Source organism: Pelecanus crispus, chromosome 6 (genome assembly GCF_030463565.1).
Source record: "Pelecanus crispus isolate bPelCri1 chromosome 6, bPelCri1.pri, whole genome shotgun sequence".
NCBI classification, from domain to species: Eukaryota; Metazoa; Chordata; class Aves; order Pelecaniformes; family Pelecanidae; genus Pelecanus; species Pelecanus crispus.
Genome location: NC_134648.1, coordinates 35,053,509 through 35,074,926, shown reverse-complemented (window position 1 = coordinate 35,074,926; position 21,418 = coordinate 35,053,509). Strand labels below are relative to the sequence as shown.

The following is a 21,418-nucleotide window of genomic DNA, read 5'->3' as shown; positions in this document are numbered from 1 at the left end:
ACACAAAGTAGGTCAGATGCAAAAAAACTCCCTATGAAATTGGAGAGGGGAATGTAGGCAAGTGCGATATTGTTATCTGGACTGGAATTTAATCAAGACTTAACTATGAGGTGATGTGGTACTCCAGTGGTGGGATCACTGCCTCAACAAAACTGTACTAGATTCTGCCTGTCTTTTCACAGATGTTGGGTGTGCACTGGTGTAACTTGTCCAGCCTCAACAGAGCTGATCCTGATATACACAAGGACACTCATACTCAGATTTCCCAGCTCTCCCCCTTCTCTTCCCCTCAAGGTCTCTCTGCTCATGTCATGTGGAATGGCAGAAGTTCAGGTGTGGATCAGAGAGACTTTGAAATGGAAAATCAGAGGATACCGCAGGCCATATTGAAGAAGAGCTGGCAAAGCTTAGGACCAGGATAGCAGAGTGGTGAGGGTTAGGACTAAGGTACATCGGGTAGGCTTGTATGGTGTGCTGGGTTTGGAGCTCCAGAGAGATCTGCAAGCCAAGAATAATGAATACTGGCAGAGCTCCGCGTGAGTAACAAACGGTTTATCCTGCCTAGGCTAATGACAAAATGTTACGTACTGGCATTTTTTAAATAATTTTTTTTTTTAAAAGAAAAGAAAGATTAAAGCAACCGCTATAACTAAACACCCTGCTTTGCTCTGATAAGATGCCAGAACTATATGACTTTACTGTGTAACAAGGTTCTTCGTGTGGGCGTAACAGCCCCTCCCCATAGCTAGCGGATAGACTCTAGGGAATTTTTACAAGTGTGAGTATTGCCTCTTGTAAGGTCACTGAGTAAAGAAAGTTAAATATGTCGTATGAAGAAATTGCATGTCTTGTGTGTTTCCATAAGAGCACCACAAAGCAGTCCCACGAAAAGGTTATTATCACTAATGTGAACAGCAATGACCTCCCATGCATATCATTTTGCAAAACGTTGGGCCTCTGCCCAGCCATGCCCGCTATCAAATTCATGCTTGTAATCTTAAAAACGAAGGACTCGATGTAAATGCAAGTCAGTCCAGTTCAGAAGATACCTCCGTCACTCAGTCAGCAGGTAGACAGAGGCTTGGCATTGCTCTCTGCCTCCATTCCTCAGGGTCTACGGCTTACTGCCATTACACTGTCATGGTACTGCTCTCTCTTTAGCTCCTCATCGGACAGACATGCCTGCGGAGACTGGGCCCTGCCAGTAGATGCATCTCCATTTTTCCCCTGCTCCTGCCCCACAGCTGGAGCCTGTTGTGTAATGCAACACTCACTTTCTACCCAGGCTTCCCATTATTGAGTGCCTGGTTATGCTTGGACATACTGGGACCCACATGCAGCCTAGAAGGTCTTGTTGTCTTAAGAGATGTCAAACTTGATTTTGGGATGGTAGGGCTTGTTGTCTCGAGAGATATCAAACTTGATTTCAGGATGGTAGGGCTTGTTATCTCGAGAGATGTCAAACGACTTCGGGATGGTAGGGCTTGTTGTCTCGAGAGATATCAAACTTGATCTGGGGATGGTTTTCCAGGTGCAAGGTATGTATTACCAAAGCCCCCAAGCACATCACCTCCACAACAAGGTCTCTAGGCTTTGCTGGGCAATATAGAGCAACGGGCTGTGGGGCTGCATTTGCACTTGGGAAAGCAGGGGAAGACCTTCAGGGACGGGTAGTCTCTGTGGTCGTGGGTCAGCCACGCTTTGAGCCCCGGACGGAGGTGACAAGAGGACCGACACCCCCTGAAACACGAACTTGTTTCTACAGCAGCCTTGGCCCAAGAGTGCCGAACCAAAGGAAAACGGTACGCGGACCGTGAGGTAATTTCCTACGCCAAATTTACTCGCTCATCGGCCCGACCCGACGCACGGCTCAGCTGTCACTGCCGCCGCCGCGGCGCTGGGGCCGGGGATGCCCAGCGGGGCTTTGGGGCGGGCGGAGGGGCCGAGGGCGCAGCCCGGCCGCCCCCCGGCGAGTGCCGGCCGCGCTGGCTGGGTCCCCTCCCGCAGCCCCTCCGGGACTGCCCTGGCACCCGCGCACCCCGGCGGGCGCGGCGGCCGCTCCGGGCGCCGCCGGCACGGGGAAGGTGCCCGCCTCCCGCCCCGCGTCGGGCCGGGCCGGGCCGGGCCGGGCCGCCCGCAGCACCGCGCCGCCCGGGGCCAACCTGCGCCGCCCGCCTCACGCCCGGCAGCGACGGCGGGGCGGGGCGGAGGGCCCTGCCGCCCCGCCATTGGCCGCATCCCGCGGCGGCCGCGCTGCGATAGGTGTGCGCCGCAGTCAGTGCCGCCCGGCCCCGCCCCGCCGCGGCTTTATAACGGGCATCCCCATGGCCGAGGCGGGTAACCTGCCGGGGCGGGAGGGGGCAGAGCCGGCCCGGGGCACCGTGCGCGCGCCGCCCGCCGACGGACACGCCGCTGCCGGGCTGAGGGGCGGCCGCCCGGGAGAGCCGCCTCCGGTGGCCGCAGAGCCCCGCCGTCGCTCCCCGAGGGACGATGGTGCCGCGGGCCTGGCGCAGCGCGGGGCCTCGCCCGTTCCTGCTGGCGCTGCTGCTGGTGTATCTGCCTCAGGGTCGCGGCCACCGAGCCACGGGGCCCCGGGTAAGTGAGCCGCCGCCGGCCCGGCGGCGGGGCTGCCCTCCTCCCGCCCCGCCGCAGCAGGTTGCCCTGCCCTGCCCTGCCCCGGCCCGCCGCCCCCGCGCCCTGTCAGCGCCGCAGGTGAAGCCCCGGCGCTGGCCGCCGGGGAGCCCCGGCCGCCCCCGCCCCGCCGCCGGCACGCAGCGCCTGCCGGCCCGGCTCCCCGCGGGCGCAGACCCTGCCGGGGCCTCCCCGCTCATTAAAAGCCGGGTACCGGCTGAATGCGCGAAGTCTTTACATCGGTATTAACTTGTTGGTATTTATTGCAGGGGGGAAAAAAAAAAAAAAAAGCGGGGGGGGGGAGGCTGGTAGGCTGTATTTTTATACTGCTCGTCTTGCATTTAATGTAGCCCCTGTTCCCAGCACATAGCTTTAGGACTTTTCTCTTTTTATGTTCCCAAGTAGGGATTAAATGAATCCCTGCAATAAAGCTAGATGCCTTCAGCCCAGACTTTCTCCCTGTAGGAGTCTAGCTCTGTTTTTTTAATCTGACAATGTTTGACTCTTGCTGGGGCTGTTAATTTCACTTACCAAACTATTACATTGCTCTGGGGGAGAACCCAACATCTTTTCTAAATATGGTCCTCCCCCTGAGCTAATGTTACCACTGCAGCACCACTATGGAGTAGCATGAGAGCTTTCAATTACAAAGCTGCAAAACAGTAGCTGTTCTTCAGCCAATGCTGCAATAAAAGCACAGCTCTGGGTAAGTGGAAAAACTTGATCTCTCTGCAGGCATGTTGGATGTATTGACCGTGTGCATTCTTGACCCATCAGCCTGAACTGCTATGAAATGTAGTACCTGATTAACTTACACCATGGTTAGGCAAGACCAGGAGTCTTTGGAATCCCTACTTAGCCAAAGTGTAACAGTAAGGGACTTTAATGCAATGTTCTAGTTTTTTAATTAGAAGTGCTGTTTGACCATGATGGCTATTAAATGCTTCTCAGAGCTATGGAAAGTGTACTGGCTGCACTGGTGTCCTTGTGTTCAGCTGTGCTGTGTAGCCTCTTTTACAGCCAGATGTGTAACAGCAACTGTTAGAATGTGGCAGCTCAGAACTAGTGTGTGCCATAAATTCTTGGAGACCTGTTTTAAAGGATAAGGAAACATAGGGGTGCTTATGCATATATCTATATTACCCGGTATCAAGCATAAACCTCAAAACTGGAGTGGTGCCAAATAGAAAGGAGCTTTGAGGTGATAAGTAAGGGTCTGGCTGGATGACTAGGGCCCTTCATCAGCACTGGTATCTAAATGCTTTAATGAAGAGCAATTGAAACAAAGAACAAAATAAAAAATCCTGATGGCAGTGCGTAGTTGCACAATGAGCCTGTCTATCAAACAGTTTCCATATATGCCATTTTTATATACTGTGCTTTACAAGGCAGTTTAATTGCTCCCTGTGCTGTGTCGTCTTTGGAATGGGAGCTACTTCAGGAGAGTGGAAAACCAAATACAAAGGACTACTGATTTACTTTTTGCTTGAAGTAAGTGAACCGACTTTGCTGTTTCTCTGACTTTGCTAATTCTCCCTTCGTGACTGGGGGAGAATATCAGCTATGAGTACCAATGTCTACAGTTCTGTAGAAAGATGTGCCCTAAAGCTTTAACTTCTTAAAGTTTTAACTTATGGGCTCTTAAACAGAAGGCTGTAAACTTCCAAGATGTTTAACTCATAAAGCCTGTATTCTCACCCTTCTAAGTGTCATGCTTAAGTGCATGTGAAGGTGGGGAGTTTGGTTGACTCATTTGCAACCATGTTGATGGATATGATAAGCCCGTAAGCTTCATCTCTTCTAGAGATTAGACATTGCCAGTACAGTTGTCATTAGTATAAAGGTGCCATATTTTAGATTCCAATGTACACAAGAAAATTCTTTATTATTCATTTTTTAATGATGATTACCAAGTTATACCAGTGTTTCTCATGCTGACTTGTGATCAAGGGTGTATTCTTGTCAGGAACCCTCCCTGGATGGTGGGGTGTCAGTGTTGCAGTTCTGGGGTCTGATCCTGTAGGTGTTTAATTGCTAGGTATGATATTTACCCTTTCACACTTTCTTTTCTGTATGGTAAGCACTAGAACTACAATATTTGCAGGCTGAAATGCTTTTAAAGGTGAGCAGCAGTTTTTCATCCTACTTGATGAGTTTAAATGAGCAGCAATAATGCTTGAAGCAAGTTCTTGATCTTTTTCCTTGCATTTCCCTCTTACTAGTGTAGTGTTGCTGCTAAACTAGGCAGCCAGCGCTGTCACTGAATACATAGGCAGAGGAGTATGGCTTGCTACTGTTTGCAGAAAATGATGAAAAACTAAGGGTATTGAAGAGAGATAGGTATATCTGCATCTCTTGTGCCAATAAGGAATCAGTCTTTCAGATGAAGTGAGGTAGTTCAAGATGATTACTTGAATACCAAGGTAAATTACAAGTGCAGCTAGTATCTACTGCCCTGCTGAGGTACTTCTGGCTCTCAAAAGATGTTGTACAAAGCTTGCTATTTCCTGTTACAGTAAAACAATGAGCAGTGACATGAATCCCTTAGACTTGGGAAGTGTCAATGACCTGTAGGAAGCAGCTGGCTTTTGTACATATGCTGTGGCCCACTGACAGTTAATAACTGTCCCAAGTGAAGCCCCATAGTAAGTCTAATATCTTGGGTGTCCTAGAAATAACTTGGAATCCCAAGGCTGTTGTGTGACTTGTTTCCTCACTTGACAGACTCTAGAAAAGCTTCTGCTGTGTTATGCAGTTGCTTGGTCGCTTCTACTCTTGTAGGTCTAAAGAGCACTGTGGAAGCAATCAACTAACTATACTTGGAAAATGTCCGTCTGAAGGATGTTGCCTTCTGGAAAAATGATACTCAGGCTTTACTTTCTATTCATATTCTCCTCCTGTGTGCCTCTTTCACTCTGCTGGCATGAGATCTGTAGTTGTGTGACAAGCCAGGTCTTGCTGTTTCCCCTCCTTGACCCCAAAGTGATAGATGGGGAGCTTGACTGGGCTGGCGCTTGCATCTCCTACTGTGTGGTGCACTTGAGCAGTACTCTCACAGCAGATTAAATAGATTGTGCCACTAAGCTGTTTTCCTCCATCTGGACAATAAATTGTGACCTTTGTCTTTCTAGTTCAGAAAGATAGATCTATGTATGTCCTCTGCTTTTTTGAGTATAATGCCTGACCATTATGAGCTTCCTCCATTTATGGCACGAAACTGTTGGTGGCAGTAATGACAAATACTAGGACAGGAAAATGGTGGGTGCTTGCAGAAGGAGCAGAACAGGACTGCAGCAGTCAAAAGCTGTCCTAGGATTGGGCTTGGATTTCTGGAAGACTGGGGATCTGTACCCCCTGGTGACTGCAGAGGACTAAGAAACGGGAGGGGAGGACAGGGCAGTCACTATAACTTTCTTCCTAGTTTCATGCATGGAAACATGCCCTATCCCTCTGAAAGGCATGGTGGTTGGAGATGGGGAGGACCTTCCAGTTTCGTGCTGTTGTAAAGGGAAGGTAGTAGATAGTTAAACTATGAAGATACCCACAGATTCAATGCATAAACTGGAGTGCCACAAAGCAATGGGAATTCCCTGCTGCAGCTGGCTACTAGTTAGAACCCCAAATAAGAACCTTGATAAGAAGTGCTGAAAAGGCTCCTGCAGCTTTGCCATTCCCTCTGGAGGAGCAAGCAGCATTGCAGCTTGTGTCAAGGAGCCTGTGTTCTGCCATGTGTTCTCACTGCAGCCCTGCTGGGAGGGTTCCACAGAGCAGGTGTCTTTATGCATACTCTACTAAAATGAGGGAGACTGTGTTCTTCATGGTGGGGAAAAAATTAGAAAAGGACATATGATAAATATAAAGCAAAGGGATCCATATGAAGGAGATCTAGAACAGAAGAGTGAAACTTAGGATAGGTTTTCAATGACTGAATTTTGTTTCTTGGTTTGAGCTTAATCATCACTCTGCATTGCAAAGGCCAATGCTGATCAGTAACAACGGAAACACTTTAATGTTTTAGATTTCCTTACTGTTGGAGAGACTCATTTTAATGAAGGAATAAGTACCCAAAGGCAAGTCTTTAGAAAAGCATCCCCTGATAGGGCACATTTGTTACTCTATGGCAAATAGCTTTTGGTTACAGACACCCTGTTTTTGTTGGGTGAAAGATGTTCTTGCCTAAGTGGAAGCTCTCGTTGTGTATATAGAGCTATATTAATTATTTCTCCCTTTCCTTGTTCCTATGTAGACCTTTAATGTTAGACAGCTAAATTTCTTGATGTGTACCAAAGAAACTGATCTGACTTTCTTTTTGTACATTATGCAACTGTGTTGAGGAACAGGATTAATTCTTGTGTGGAGAAGTGTTAAAACATTATGTTCCAATACATTAATACAGCAGGTCCCATTTTAAACAGGAAAATGCTGTAGTATCTGACTTGCTCTGTGTAGTCTTAGTGTTTTAACTGCCTGAGCTTCTGAGTTGGCTATGAGAATATTTCACTCATGTTAATGACCTCTGCTGCTAACAAAAGATTTCTGGCCACCAAAAGATTTGATACAGAAAAAGAAACTGCTCATGTATTTCTGCTGTTGTGGCAGCAAGCTCTGTAGCTGGTGGAACACCTACAATGATAACCTCTTGGACTAGTTTTCAAGTTCCTAGTACTAGTCATGTGCTAAGGTAATCTTCGCTGCCATCAGTGCAGAGCAGATGCTGTCTTGGCTTCTTTCATTTCCAGATGGCCTGAAGCAATTGGTAAGATGACTGTAAACCTCATTTCAGTGGTATAGTAGCTCTGAAATATTAATACTGCTGTTTAAATATCTTAGATGTTCTTATCTTGCCATCTCAAACTAATTGCGACATTACTATGTCAAAAAAACCCAAACAAACAAAACCCCATTTGTCTCCTGCTTGGCTGCTGAATCCCGGTTTCTTCTGGGGCTGGCACATCTGACAGTGCAGTTAAGTGCTACACAGTAAACTTTTATGTTCACATTAAAAGCTAAACATGGAGGCAATACAGGTGAAACTAAAGCTAATCCCTGAAGGCTGCTGTGCTGACTGTCACACTTAGCCTCCTGTGTGACAGCATGATGGCTTCCTGTCAGAGCCCCCCAGCAGCTGCCACAAGGTCTCTGGTGCTGATGCAGCATCCAGGGACTTTGTGGCACAGCAGACCTTGAGCCAAGCTTGGTGTACAGTGGTGGTAGCTTACTGCTTTGTCATCAAATGAAGTTCTGGCAGAGAAGTAGGTGTTATAACTTGCGACTTGAACTATCAAGCCTCCTTTTTTTTTTTGTGTTACAAGCTTAACTACTGTCGTTGCATTGGTAGGACTCTAAGCTTCCTATGCTTGTTTGTGAGAAGCTCTTCCACTTGTGAAGTTCTTGCCCCAACACTGAAGGCTGCCACTTCTGTGCTGGAGCTTTCTGGGTAAGGTGTGAGGTCAGTGTGAGGTGTTTGCTTACACAGAGAAACTACCAGGATGTGATGAACATGGTATGTAACTGTCTCCCTCTTTTGACTGGCTCACATGAGCAGTTAAGGTTTGTGTTCAGGAGCTTACATGTGAGCCCAGTGAGGCTTTCTGTGTGTGGTGGCTTTACTGTCTGTAGGTATGAGCACTGAGTATTCTGGCACTGAAACCCTTCTGGTGATGACTGAGAATGCAACCCTGCCCTCTTTATTTTTTTTTTTTTTCTTGGGAGGCATTGTAGCTATAGGACAGTATAAGCATGAAAGTGTAGCTAGTCACACCAGAGTGTAAAGCTTGCACTCAGGGCAGTGAAAACAACCACCCACCATATAAAGGAGCTCTTTGTATGTGACCTCTTGTAGGCTATCGGCAGGTCTTCAGCCTGAAAGCAGTCAGCTCCCTCAGGATGAGGCCTTACCTTGAAATCAGGCTCATGGTTCCTGTCCTGGATGGTTTCTCTCTTAATCACAGTAGCCTCCTGATGCAACTTAGACTCCTGTGGGATGCTGCAGCAACACTGTAGGTAGTGTTAACAATATTCATGAGCATTAGAGAAGAACCATCTGCTTGTTTGGTGAGGAAAACATTGCCTTGTATACTGGGCTTGCCCACTCATACAATGCTATTCCTTACAAAATTGAGGAGACAAATATGGTTGTTATGCTCCCCTACAAGAATTGAGGGAAGCCTGTGCTATCGGAGTGAAAGGCCTACATGCTGGAAGCACAGTCCCTACAGCGTGGGGAGGAGTGATGGAGCAGACAGAGGCTTTGGCTTATGAAGGGATTCATTCTAGCCTGCGTGACCCTTCCAAGATAGCCTTAAGACTGGCCTGGGCCTGACTGGATGATGCTAAGGTGCCAGCAGCAGCCTGGAGTAACAGCCTTGGTGGAAGGCTGTCCTGTCAGATGTTTCTTGTGCTGACTTCTCTGGGGCAGTTGTGCTTCTGTCCTCAGAGCAGTGGCCTAGAAGTCCCTATAAGACTCCAACTGCCTGCACTGTTAAACTCTTCCCTGGTGGTCTCCCAGCTGTAGCCTGCTTGGGAGGACATGCCTGTGTTGGGTTTGTGCATTTCTGCCTCCCACTGGCTTGTGGCTGAGCCAGCTGCTTTTGAGGGCCCACTGACAGGTGTTCTCATTTGGAGTGGCACGTAGCTATGCAGTGGGGAAGTGAGTGGTAGGTGTGAAATAAGAGCAAACTTAGACCTTGAGGGGAAGCACCTGTGCCTAGGGATGGGAAAATAACACTAGTTACTATAGGAACAGAGGCTGCATCATTAAAGGTTGGCTCAGGGTTTTGTCAAGTAGAGTCTGGCAGCAAAGCCTAGACTAGCTACCCACCAGTGCTGCTGGCAGACTCTTCCATGCAGGTGGAGGAAGCTATACAGAAACTGGTGCGTGTAGGCAGATAACTTGGTCGGCCATGGGCACCCAGACTCCTCTCCTGGGCTGGAGCTGGAGTTCCCAAGGAGCAACTGCTGCCTCTCGATGAAGAACATGAATGAATGTGAGCAGGACAGTAGTACTTTGGTAAGTGCCACAGAGTAGCACATTGCTCAGTACTTGAGTACAGACCCAAACCGTGTGCCGTGGTTCCGTAAACTGGGTTGCCTTGTCCCAGACACTTTGACTTCAAGTGGCTAAGGGGAAAGAAACAGACTGTCTGCATGCAGCATTCTTTCTGTGCAAGACATAGACTGAATCTATTGAGACTGGCTCAGTAAGCTACATGGCAGCCCTTGTCAGTCTAAAGCTAAATTTGATCCTCTGCTGGAAGAGCCTTGGCCTAACGTAGTTTTTCCCTATTCTGAGACCTATGGCAAAGTGAAAGAATGTAATTTCACTGTTTTCAGAGTGGAAGAAGCCTGATATTCTGTGCCACTGTGACACTTGATTAAAGCTGTGGTTGAGGGGGTGGTAAAGGTGAAGGTTTTCTTGTGGGCAAGCTTCTGATAGGAAGAATCACAGGAAGTGGAAGGGAAGGTGTGTAGGAATAAGGAAGATGGGGAAGTAGGACAGATGAACTAACTTGCTTTTTCTGAGGTTTTTCTTGGCCACTGGTCCAGTTAATGATAGTTGGAATCATATCCAGAGGGAAGTGCTTATCCTCAAATAGGGAGGAGAGGTTCCAAACACTTAAGTGGGCAGATTCTGTTTCAGAGTTTCTCTTGGATACCAGTCCTCTGTAACCATTAGCTGGGTCACATAGTAGAAGGAATGTGGAAAATGTTGTCCATTCCTGTTCTCTTCCCTGTTCCATGACTGAGATCAATCACTTAAACTGCATGGGGAAGCCATACTCTGCCTTCTGATGAGAAAAGTCCACTAGCTTAGCTGCTATACTTAGACTTGTTGTGATGCATGTGATAGTGCTTGTTCTATACTCTTGTGGTATTCCAGAATACTGGGTTAAGAACTTTTTGGTTATACAGAGAACCTGAAATATGAGATGATCTGATCCTTTAGTTGTAATTCTAATACTTTAGGGTTTGACACTCCAGCAAACTAAAACAATCCAATACAGTCTTAATGTAAAAGTAACTATCTTATGTTCTACGGCCACCATGAAACTGAGTGGACTCTTGGCTGCTTCTTGGGCTGCAGAAGCAGTGGTGTGGCTACCTCTGGTATAGAGGGGGAGTGAACCAGGAATCAAGTAGATAAGGAAGCATCCTCAGGTGAAAACACCTGGTAAAGGTAGTGGTATCCTTTAATGTACAACAAGGACACATGCCTAGGAAAGATGTCCAGATGTACACTATCTCTAGATCTTGCTTCTGTGTGTACCACATACACACTAGTCAGAAGCAGATAGGATGATAATCTTTTGTTGCAGCACAGAATCCCTTGAGTAGCATGAAGATTAAAGAGCCTACTCTAGCTGATACATCAAACCATTTCCTTTCCCACTACTTTGAAGCGGATTTACATGCAGTCTATACTTAGGCTTAAACAAATACTTGGTGGAATGAGGTGCAAGTTAAGAACTAAAAAGCCAGAAGCTCTTGGGTGTAACTTCCAAGTGAAGGATATTAAAGAGTTGGAGTTTGTGGATACTGGCCAGATAAAGGGGTTTCTGTCTGAGCCAAGTAGCTACTTCTGATTTGGGTCTAGTTACCATACAGAATGGTGGTAACTCTTGCTGGCTTCTGCCTGGAGCTTTGCATTTGGCTTATTCCTCTGGTCTTAAAAGCAAGCAGGCAAGTGTTGCAGAAGTAGATAAGCTGTGTGCAAAAGTAGCTTTTAAAAATGTGTATGTGTCTGGAACACTAGAGGATAATCTGCTCCAAACTTGTAAGGGGAAGGTGAGTTTTAATGTGTACATTTCTCAGTCTTAGTGGAAGCAAAATAATTCTAAGGTAGAAGTCCATAAAAGACTGATTTGTATGAAATGAACAGGGCTGTTCATGCAATGAACGCTGCTTTTTTGCTACACAGTTCTAGAGATTAACTTCACTTGTTTCCCTTTCTGTGCCTTAATCTAAAAAATATGTAAATCTAGAAGAACTTGCTCCACCCTTTTAACTTAAAAACAATACCAGTATCTACCTCCAAAACTTTGGAGTTCTGCCAGGTAAGGGATCTGGTGTAAGGCAGTAATGCAGCGCTGCTGCCATATCTTCCTTCTGTTGTACTAAACTGTAGCCAGTTGGATTGTCAGTGCTGCTGGTGGTGTTACTTGCCCTCAATTAGATGCATCTGAAATATTCCTGAAAACTATGCTACATGCAGAAATCTATCCTGCTAGAGCTTTAACTTAGCTTCAGAAAGTGGTTGCCATGGGATAGGATATCCTAAGTGCACTGCTCATGTGTACAAGTCCACGGGTTTACTTCTTGACTGGAAGAGAATGGTGCTTCTGGCTGCTGTACCTAAAGGCCTCAGGTTATCCTAGAGATGCTGTCCTGCAGCTTTATAGGTAAAATCTGAAGTGATGGCAAAGTGGCTACTGCTTACATGCATAGGTAATACCTAGTGGTGGAAGAAGGTATTTCAGTGGTGGCTGGTGGCCATGCTACCAAACAAGTGGCTCATGCTTTTCCTAAGGGGGTAAGCATTGAAGGAATTTGCTATGAATTTTTATCAGGGTTGCTACCAGCATTCCTCTGACTTTGTCAGTGTCCATGGGCATCTTTCCTTCTTTACTATTACACAGGTACAGACAGTATTTTTAGGAGCAGGAATCATACCCTTAGGTGCAGGATTGAAAGTCAAAGATGTCCTCTGTAGGCTTTAGCTTGTTAGGTGCTCTGCAGAACCAGTGAAGTTCTGCTGCATCGAGGCAGCATGTTTTCTCAGTGGCAGTAACTGGTCTTGTACTCATTTTACTCTTCCTAGTTTAAACTTGAACTGTAGAATGAATAGTAGCTGCAACTTCTACAGACATTTACAAAATGGACATAAACATACTTTGCTGGTGAGAGTGTATTAATGATGGTTAAACCCATTGTCTGGAAGTATGTCGGCCCCAATTTATTTTTTTGGATGCTCATCTTCAGGAATTTCCAGGGAGCTGAGCATTCTCTTCACAGTGAACTCTGAAAGTGCTTTATGCTCCAACGTGGTGGTGGTTTTCCTTTTTAAACTAAGGACTCTGACATGGAGGCAGGCCACTTAGCTCCAAAGCAGCCTGGATGATACTGGCTATAGCTGTTGAAAATTTAAGCTTTCCAGGGCCACCAGGTTTTGTCCTCAGTTCCCCTGAAAGAACAAGTGTGTTGGCAGAAAAAAAGTATTCTGCTGGACTTGAGCTGTCACCTAAGCTACTACCCTTCTTAAAACTTGTGGAGTTGTTAAAACCTAACTGCAGGAACTCTCCTGAACTTCACAGCTCACCTATCAGTTATGCACACCCTGAAAATGAGGATTACATTTAAGGTGGCTGATGGAGCTTTAAATAACTAGTCAAATTAAACTTTTGCCATGTTGTCACTAGTATAGGTGCCTTTTGAGGGCGAATAGGGTAGGAAGTGGGAAGCAATCAGTGTGAAACTAGGGCTGCTGATGCTTTTCTCATCTTTGTCCTCAGTTGTCAATAAGACTATCTAAATTTCAGGATTTTTATTGTGAATGATTGATACCTAAAGGAGTTCCAAACTAGCTGGATTTGGAATGTAAAGAAAAGCTCAACTTATTTCTTACGAAAGAAAAAGTGTTTCTTTACCTGAAGCACTTTGGCAGCAGTGTTGGAACTGAAGCTAGCTGTTGCTTATCAACATACTGCAGTGTATGGTTTGCAGATTTCTCCTCTGCATGTAAAAGCACCCACAGGACAAAGCACCTTAACTCATCTGCTCTGTTTTGTAAAATCTGTTGGTGTATAAACAGCTAGAATGTGTAGCTATGTTAGCTCTTATCCTAGGAGCATGAAGCTATCCTGGTTCATGTATGTGGTTCTTACATGAAAATAATTAAAAAAAAAAAAAATCAGTCCCAACTTCCAAATTGAGTTTTGCCTGTAGACTTAAAAAAAACCAAACCAAAACCTCAGTAAGTTTTCTAGAACACTAGCATTTTTTGGTGCTGAAATTGGAACTGAGTTGGAGGGAAAAATCTGCCTCACTTGAGTAAATTTGAGCATTCTTAAAGCCTGCCCTTCATCTCTGGAATTGACCCAGTTGTATGACAAGAACACTTTGAGCCCAAAGATTTGAGACTTTGATCTAGCTTGAATAGCTGGTGTGTGTCAGAAGTAAACTAAGTTTTTAAGTTTCCTGTTGGAACTCTAAGAATTTACCTGAAAGTCTCCAAGATTTGCTTCTAGTTCTGCTGGCGTCAAGACAAAGTAACAACAAAAAAAGCTTCCACAATTGCTTCACATAATCCAGGGACTTCCCCCTGCCAGGAGCCCCATAACAGATGGGAAGAGTTCAGTAGGAAAATCCCATGCAATTTGCAGAGAAGGATTTGATTTTAGTTGAAACTTTAAAAACCACAAGCAACACTTGTGCTGTTGAGTGAATGACGGTCCCAAATAGAATGTCTAACTTCAGCTGTCAGCAGGTTTTTCTCTGTAGCAAAGAATATTGAGTTCCAAAGGCATATTTCTTTTTCCCTATGTTTAAAAAAAGGTAGGTATCTTATCACAGTAACTGTTCTTCCTGTTAAACTTGATACCTTCTCAGGTGTCTCTTGCACTCTTAGCTCATTATTGCTTTTCTTAAGAAAATGTCCACATCTGACATTAAGTGGGGAGCCTCTACTTCCATGTTAACCTGACCATTGATAGTGTCACCTTGGGAATAGTTATAGATGAAAAGCTTCTGACTAGCTTTTTCCTAAGTCCAGACTCTTGTCAAACTCTGCTCCACACCCTCCAAGATGTGTACTCTCTGTGTGTTCCTCTGTCCAGGCAGGGCAAGGAAAGTGGGAGAAAGTTCTAAACTTGGTAGTTCTTGCTGAACTCTGCCTGAAGCCTTCCTCCTGGCAAAGGTGAGTCCAACTTCAGGATTTCATGCTTTTCTTTGGAAATCACTGGGGCAAGTAAATCAAGTTAAACCACACATACATTTTCCACCTGACGTGCTTTCCTTCAGTTTGTTCAGCTTTGATAAACTTTTCTCAGGTTTAGAGACGTAACCAACCTTTCAGTGCAATGATTAAGTGCAGCATGTCAGAGCAAAAGATAAAGATGACTTTCACTTCTCTTTCCTTATCTTCACCTTACATGAAACCATGGAGAATACAAGCACCTACATTCAGGAAGTGCCAGAAGGCTGATGATAGACATGATGAGGTCACCTCAGATTAAGAGGACAAAATAGTGTGTTATCTTTGGCTTGGCTCTGGTTAGTATTTATTAGAAAGCAAACCTAGAGGTTACCACAAACAACCTAAGCCAAGCATGTCAACTCTTCACTGTATGGCAGACTAATATTCATGCATATCCATGCATTTCCTAAGGCAACCAATTAGGATCAAGTGAGAAGAGATAATCTTGTTAAATCTTATGCCAGTGTTCAGATGGGTAGAACCATACTTATCTAAAATTGCTTTAGTGGGACTTGCTGGTGGCTGTTGTTTCACTAGCAGATGCTTATGTAAAAATTCAAGACTCTCTTGGCATCTGTGTTTTTGTGAAGTGATTGACACCAGTGCTAAGCATTGTTTACACAAAGCATCTGAATGAAGTCACTACTGGATTCACCAAGATACTAACTGAAGACAGCATTTATAAATGCTGACACTGACAAAGCTTGCTTAGTTAATGCCCTGTATTAAATTGCAATCAGGATTTGATGGCTCTGAATAGAGGAAACCTCTTAAATAGGGAGGGGTAAGGGTTTGACAAATTTCTTTCCCAAAGAGTAGGGAGTACTTTCTTCTTCCTCATTCCCCAGCTCTGTCCTTATTTTTGCTGATAAGGCAGTTGCTGGGTTGTGATATCAACCCTTTAACTGAAATTCTTGTCAAGCTGCTGCCTGGCTTATTCATCTTGAGCACTTGGCTTGGAGCTCCAGATCCCTGAAGTGAAGGGAAAGCACCAGAAAGCTTCCCCTTACTTTAGGGAGAGACATGCCTCTGTCTTAGGGATTTTCTGGGGAGGAAGCTGATGGTACCCAGTGTCATCTTGTTATCAGTTGATGATGGTTAGAATGTACAGCTGGCCCTTGGGAATCTTTCTAGATGTGTTATAGGGCAACATCTATGTTAAATCTAGTGCTGTATGCAGAGGCTGCTCAGCTTGAGCAGTTTTAGTTGGACCTACTGCTTTCAGACAGTGAGCTTGACTTTGTAGGAAGCTTCCCTTTAACTGTGATTTCCCCTTTGGGGGAAGTCTTTGGGGACATTGAGTAAGATTATAAAGTAATCACACTTTAAAACTCAAATGGTAGTGATTCAGCAAACACTACAAGCTACTAAAGAGGTAAAACTGTGGAGGGCTGAATGAATAATTGGCAAGTGTCTGTCTGAGTTGAAATTTGGGATCCACTCTGGTAATAGCAATATAAGCTCTTAGGCTAGAAAAGAAAAGCAAAAGGCAGGTGTTTCTTTATCAGTCTGAAAGGTCAACAGTTCTCCTGAAAGATGGGAGAGCTCAGAACCTCTGACTTGGTGTCAGTCAACATGACAAGATTAAACAGAACTGTAATTAATCATTTGCATTCACTTAATTCCCCATTCCTTCCCTTGTTTGATTTATTTTTTTGGTTTATTAATTTATGCCAGGGAAAGCTTCCTTTCTAGATTTCAAACTATCCCTGTATTTCTTAGGTGTCACTTATGCTACAGTCAGCTCCAATGTCAGGCAAGGTAATACTAAGTTATACACAGGACCAAATGGCATGGGCAGTTCTTAGCTGAAGTGTGAGGATGGTGCATAGAATCTGCAAACTGGAAAGGTTTCTGCTTTTCTCCTTCCTGGTGTGGTTGGCTGACCTTGCCCAGCTGCCGGACCCCTCCTCACTTCTTCCCCTGCTCCAGTATGGGTCTTTCCCATAGGCTGCAATCTTTCAGAAGAAATCTGTTCTATTGTGGGCTCTCCATGGGCTGCAGCTTCCTTCAGGAAGTGTCCAGCTGTTCTCACATGGCATCCTCTCCATGGGCTGCAGGGCGATACCTGTTCCATCACAGTCTCTTCTATGGGCTGCAGGGGAATCTTTGCTTTGGCATCTAGAGCACTGCCTTCTCAGACCTTGTTCATACTGTGGCTTCTCACACTTCCCCCCCTTTGCCGTGTGACATTTTGCCTTTTAAGTACGTTTTCAGAGGGACCTCCAACTTGGCTGATGGGCTCACCTTTGGTCTGCAGTGGGTATGTTGTGGAACCAGCTGTGTCCAGCGTGGGGCAGCTCCTGACTTCTCATAGAGGCCACCTCTGCACCATGCTGCTACCAAAACCTTGCCATGTAAACCCAACACAGCTGGTCAGACCAGATTTTACACTGTTGGTCTACAGGCTGAAGAAGCAATGCTGCCTTGGCCTGGAAAGCCTCCTGTAGAGTCAGCAATGGATGTGCCTGTGTTTCTGGAAGTACCACCAACATGGAATTCACATGTCAGTTAAACTGGTTGTGCCCTGAAGTCAACTGCTTCAATCCTTTTCAAGGCAGTGTGGATGTCTTACAGAGGCTGCATATGGTTTTGCTGTGAAAGGTGCCAGTGCACCTAAACGAGTGCAGAGAAGATGTAGTCCAACATATATTCTACTCCCAGTGTTTTTCACTCAAATTGACTGAGGAACTTTCAGGTTCTGTTCCCATATGAATGCAGATTTCGGTATTGATTGTGCTACTCTATTTTTTCCATGTTGAATGCCTCTGGTTCCAGAGTACTGCAGTTCTGTACTGACTGTGAACTGCTACTTTGCAGGTGTGTGTGTGACTTATGGGGAGTGAGTGACATCCATAGTAAGGGAGGGGAAAGCCTGATCACCTTGCTTGAAGTTCTTTGGGATTCTAGATTCTACACACTAATGATGTTTCAAATCATGGGGTACTGATGTGAGTTCCCTGGCAGTGAGTTGGGTGGGTGACGGGTGCTAAAACCCACAGGAACTCAAGCACTTTGTTATCATTTGACCCCAGCTGGCAACTAAGCACCACACAGCCACTTGCTTCCCCCCAACCCCTGGTGGGATGAGGGAGAGAATCAGAAGGATAAAAGAGAAAACTGGTGGGTTGAGATAAAGACAGTTTAATAAGTAAAGCAAAAGCCACGCACGCAAGCAGAGCAAAACAAGGAATTCATTCACTACTTCCCATTGGCAGGCGTTCAGCCATCTCCAGGAAAGCAGGGCTCCATCGTGCATAATGGTTACTTGGGAAGACAAATGATATCACTCTGAACATCCCCCCCCTTCCTTCTTCCCCGAGCTCTATATGCTGAGCGGTATGCAATATCCCTGTGGTCAGTTGGAGACGGCTGCCCCAGCTGTGTCCCCTCCCAACTTCTTGTGCACCCCCAGCCTACTCGCTGGTGGGGTGGTGTGAGAAGCAGAAAAAGCCTTGACTCTGTGTAAGCACTGCTCAGCAGTAACTAAAAAACATCCCTCTATTATCAACACTGTTTTCAGCACAAATCCAAAACATAACCCCATACTAGCTACTATGAATAAAATTAACTCTATCCCAGCCAAAACCAGCACACACCTAAATGCTCTTCATTTCTGTAAGTTTTGGTTCCTTGAGTGGCCTCTCAAAATCTTGGCATGGTGCACTGCAAGGCTGTCACAGCGAAGCCTAGGGATTGGCTTTTCATCTTCCCCTTTTGGAAGGAGAAGAGAGCACACAGTTAATGATGGGAAGAAGTGCTGTTACTGGTACTGAATAATTCTGAAAGAGGAGTGCCAGATATTGTAACTCCTGACAAACTTCAACCTGGGAAACTTAAAGGAGCATCTATGTAATATCTGGATCTGGTGTTCTGCATCCTTGGGTGTGGACAAGCCCTCCATGCTTTGATTCCTAAATGAAAGTATGTTTGGCCCTTACCAACGAAAAGCCTAGCTAGAGTTATGTCAGTGCTATCCAGTGAGGCACAAGGATCATGATAAAACTTTACTTTTAATTTGTGAGCAATTTTCTTCTCTTGGAGTTCAAGTTGCAGGTGCTGAAACTTGACATGTAATAGTGCTAGTGCTCTGTGCTTGATAGTGGAAAGGAATATGAAATACTTGAACAGAAGTAGCTTCAGAGAAAAGCTACTGCACAAATACTTAGGTTGTTTACTTAAATATCCTGTATATCAAAGACCAAAACTTCACTTATCTTTTAACAAGTTTGTTGCCATTGCTTGAGGCTAAGACCTTTCTCTGATAGTTGTCTTTAAATTCTGTCTTTTGCTGGACAGCAAGAAGTTAGTAATTTTGGTCACAGTCTCTAAGCAGGATAGAAATAAACCTTTTTAAGTTTTCAGAATCTGCTAACTTCTCTAACATTTTAGTCTGAGGGTTTAGGCCTTTACCAAATTGTTTCCCAAAGCCTCATGAAAGCTATGCCACTGCAGTAATTCACAAGCACTTACTGACCTTACACCTTAAAGCAGTGATAAAACTGTACTTCCTTTCTTGCATTGCTTGCTGCCTTTTGGCAGGATTTTGTGGGAAGTACAAGCTTTAAGTAAAATAAAGCAATTTATGAAAAAATAATGGTCTGTCCTAGCTGTAGAAGCACCACTGCTTGAGTTAAGATTGTTGGGGCAACAGACAACAAGCTTAGTTGGGTACTCCTGAGCTGTAACAGCCTCCTGTTTCCAGTCTGGTTTTCAACCCATAAACAGTCATTTATGCTGCATCCATACTGTTGGTTTGTGTCTCCAAGCTCACGTCTGAGTGTGTTTTCTGATCCCCTGTTATGTGTTGAACTTGTTGCTTTGGCCTGCTGTGAGCTACAGCCAGACAACTCACTCCTGTGGCAGGACTGACACCTAAATTTTGCCTGCCAGTTGTATGGCTGGAGCTGGATTTAGTCATGTGCGATAGTGGTCAAGTCTGGGTGAAGGACAGCTACTGAAGGCAGTCTAGACAGCTCTAGCCTCCTGGCTGAAGCACTGACATATCTTGGAAGTTGAGCAGCTTTTAGACTACAGGAGCTCTCATTATGATACTGCAGTTCCTGATAACCAGCCTGTGCTGGCTGTAGGGATGGACCATGCTGAAGATTGAGTCTTTCTGTTCCTACTGACTTAGCACTTCCAGTTATCAGGCAGTTAAGACACTTGGAAGTGCTTCAGCTGTTCCTTTCATGCAACATACTAGTGAATTGAGTAAGGTTAGCTTTTGAAATAGCTTCCAAAAGCACAGTAATTAAAGTCCATGGCTGCTTGCATCTGTTATCTTTTGGAGACTGGACATTCAACTTACATTGACAGTAGGTGCATCTCTCCTGTTTCAGAAGCCCTGCTTCTTACCTGCTCTCAAAGACTAGTTTATTAACTCTTCCCATCACCCATAGTTGAACTTCTTGCACATCACTAGATCAGAGATGTTGGTTCAGTAATAGTACCTTGTATTTAGTCTGAAGCAAGAGGCAATAGCGTGACTTATGAACACTGGGTAGGTACATAATGTGCGGTAAATCCTAGAGTTGTACTTAAGAGCTCCAGGCAAAGTCTGGAAGTGCTAGTTATGAGCTTTAATGCTGTCCCATTATATAACCCCTGTGAAAAAAAGGAGTTACAGCTCTGAGTCTCTGCTACAAGTTAAACTCCAAAGGTAAAACACTGCTTTCCTTTCCTGTAGAGTACACTTGGGAGCTATGCTAGCTTACAGTTATGCTTCCTATCCTCTGTTCAGAGTAACAGTGTCTTTTTTTTTTTTGGTACTGTTAATAATGCAAAGTTCTTCATGCTGCCTCCTTAGCAAAAGCAGAGCTTGTGTGTACTCACCATGAGTTGTGATAGCTGAGAATAGGAACAAATGTTAATGTCTGCTAAACAAATATGATAGACCCCTACTCCACCCAGTTTTGTGCTAAGAGTTGCAGTGTTCTGCTATGATGTTCTAGCCAAGTGTAAGAGCAGTCTTACATGCATGAGGAGTAACTTTACTTCTAAGGAAGTGTAAGACAAACTTTCTTCAGCTTTTCAAAGATAGAGTAGGCTAAGGCTCTGCATAAAGCTTATTGAATAGGAAGGATTTATTCCCCCTGCCTTGAATAGGGTATATGTCTCAAAGCAATAGTAGCTTATTTCTTTGCTAATGTGAAATGAGGCAGACCAGTTCAATGTGAGAATAGTTAAGGGTGTCTGGGCTAACTTCAGCTGAAGGCAAATCTCTCTCTGCTTTTAACACAGGAATACTTTGTTGGTGTCCTGTGCTGGCAGAGAGTCCTACCTACGCTGCACCTAGTGTAGGTATAATTGAACACCAGAATTGTCTGGGCTTTAAACATCCATATTGGCTATCTGCAAGAACTTATCTACTAAAAGAAAACTATACATCTCTCCAGCAGAGATCTGGGGTAACTTGCATGTCCCGACCTTGGCATTGAAATTAGTTTTATCCTGCCACTTGTCTGGAAGCTTTCCCTGCATACCTGGTGTAGTGGTGGTAGGTAGATCCAAATTGTTTATGTGTACTTTTGAACTCTGCAAGGATGGCCACGTTTGCCAACAACTGTAGAAGACGTGGCTATGATCTGATAAGAGCATTGCCTGGACTTCATGGAGCTGGGTGGACAACCTGGAGATGCTCCAAACTGGCACACTTTGTCATGTTGTACTCACACTTACTGAACTGCACAAGGGCAAGATGCAACCCCTGGAATAACATGTTTGTATCACACTGGTTATGACACTGCTGTGTGATGCCCTGGGCAAGCTGGTTTCAAACTGGATGCGGAGCAGCACTTGAGGGGATGATGTGGC

The 21,418-nt window shown here is 45.2% G+C and overlaps 1 protein-coding gene across 1 annotated transcript in view; it reads left to right on the top strand.

Moving 5' to 3' along the window:
* Positions 1-2,490: 2,490 nt before the first annotated feature.
* SMOC1 (SPARC related modular calcium binding 1) overlaps positions 2,491-21,418 on the top strand; it is a 133,016-nt gene continuing 114,088 nt past the window's right edge. The window contains exon 1 of the mRNA XM_075712416.1: positions 2,491-2,595. Coding sequence (XP_075568531.1) covers positions 2,491-2,595 — 105 coding nt within the window. The remainder of the gene's footprint in view (positions 2,596-21,418) is intronic.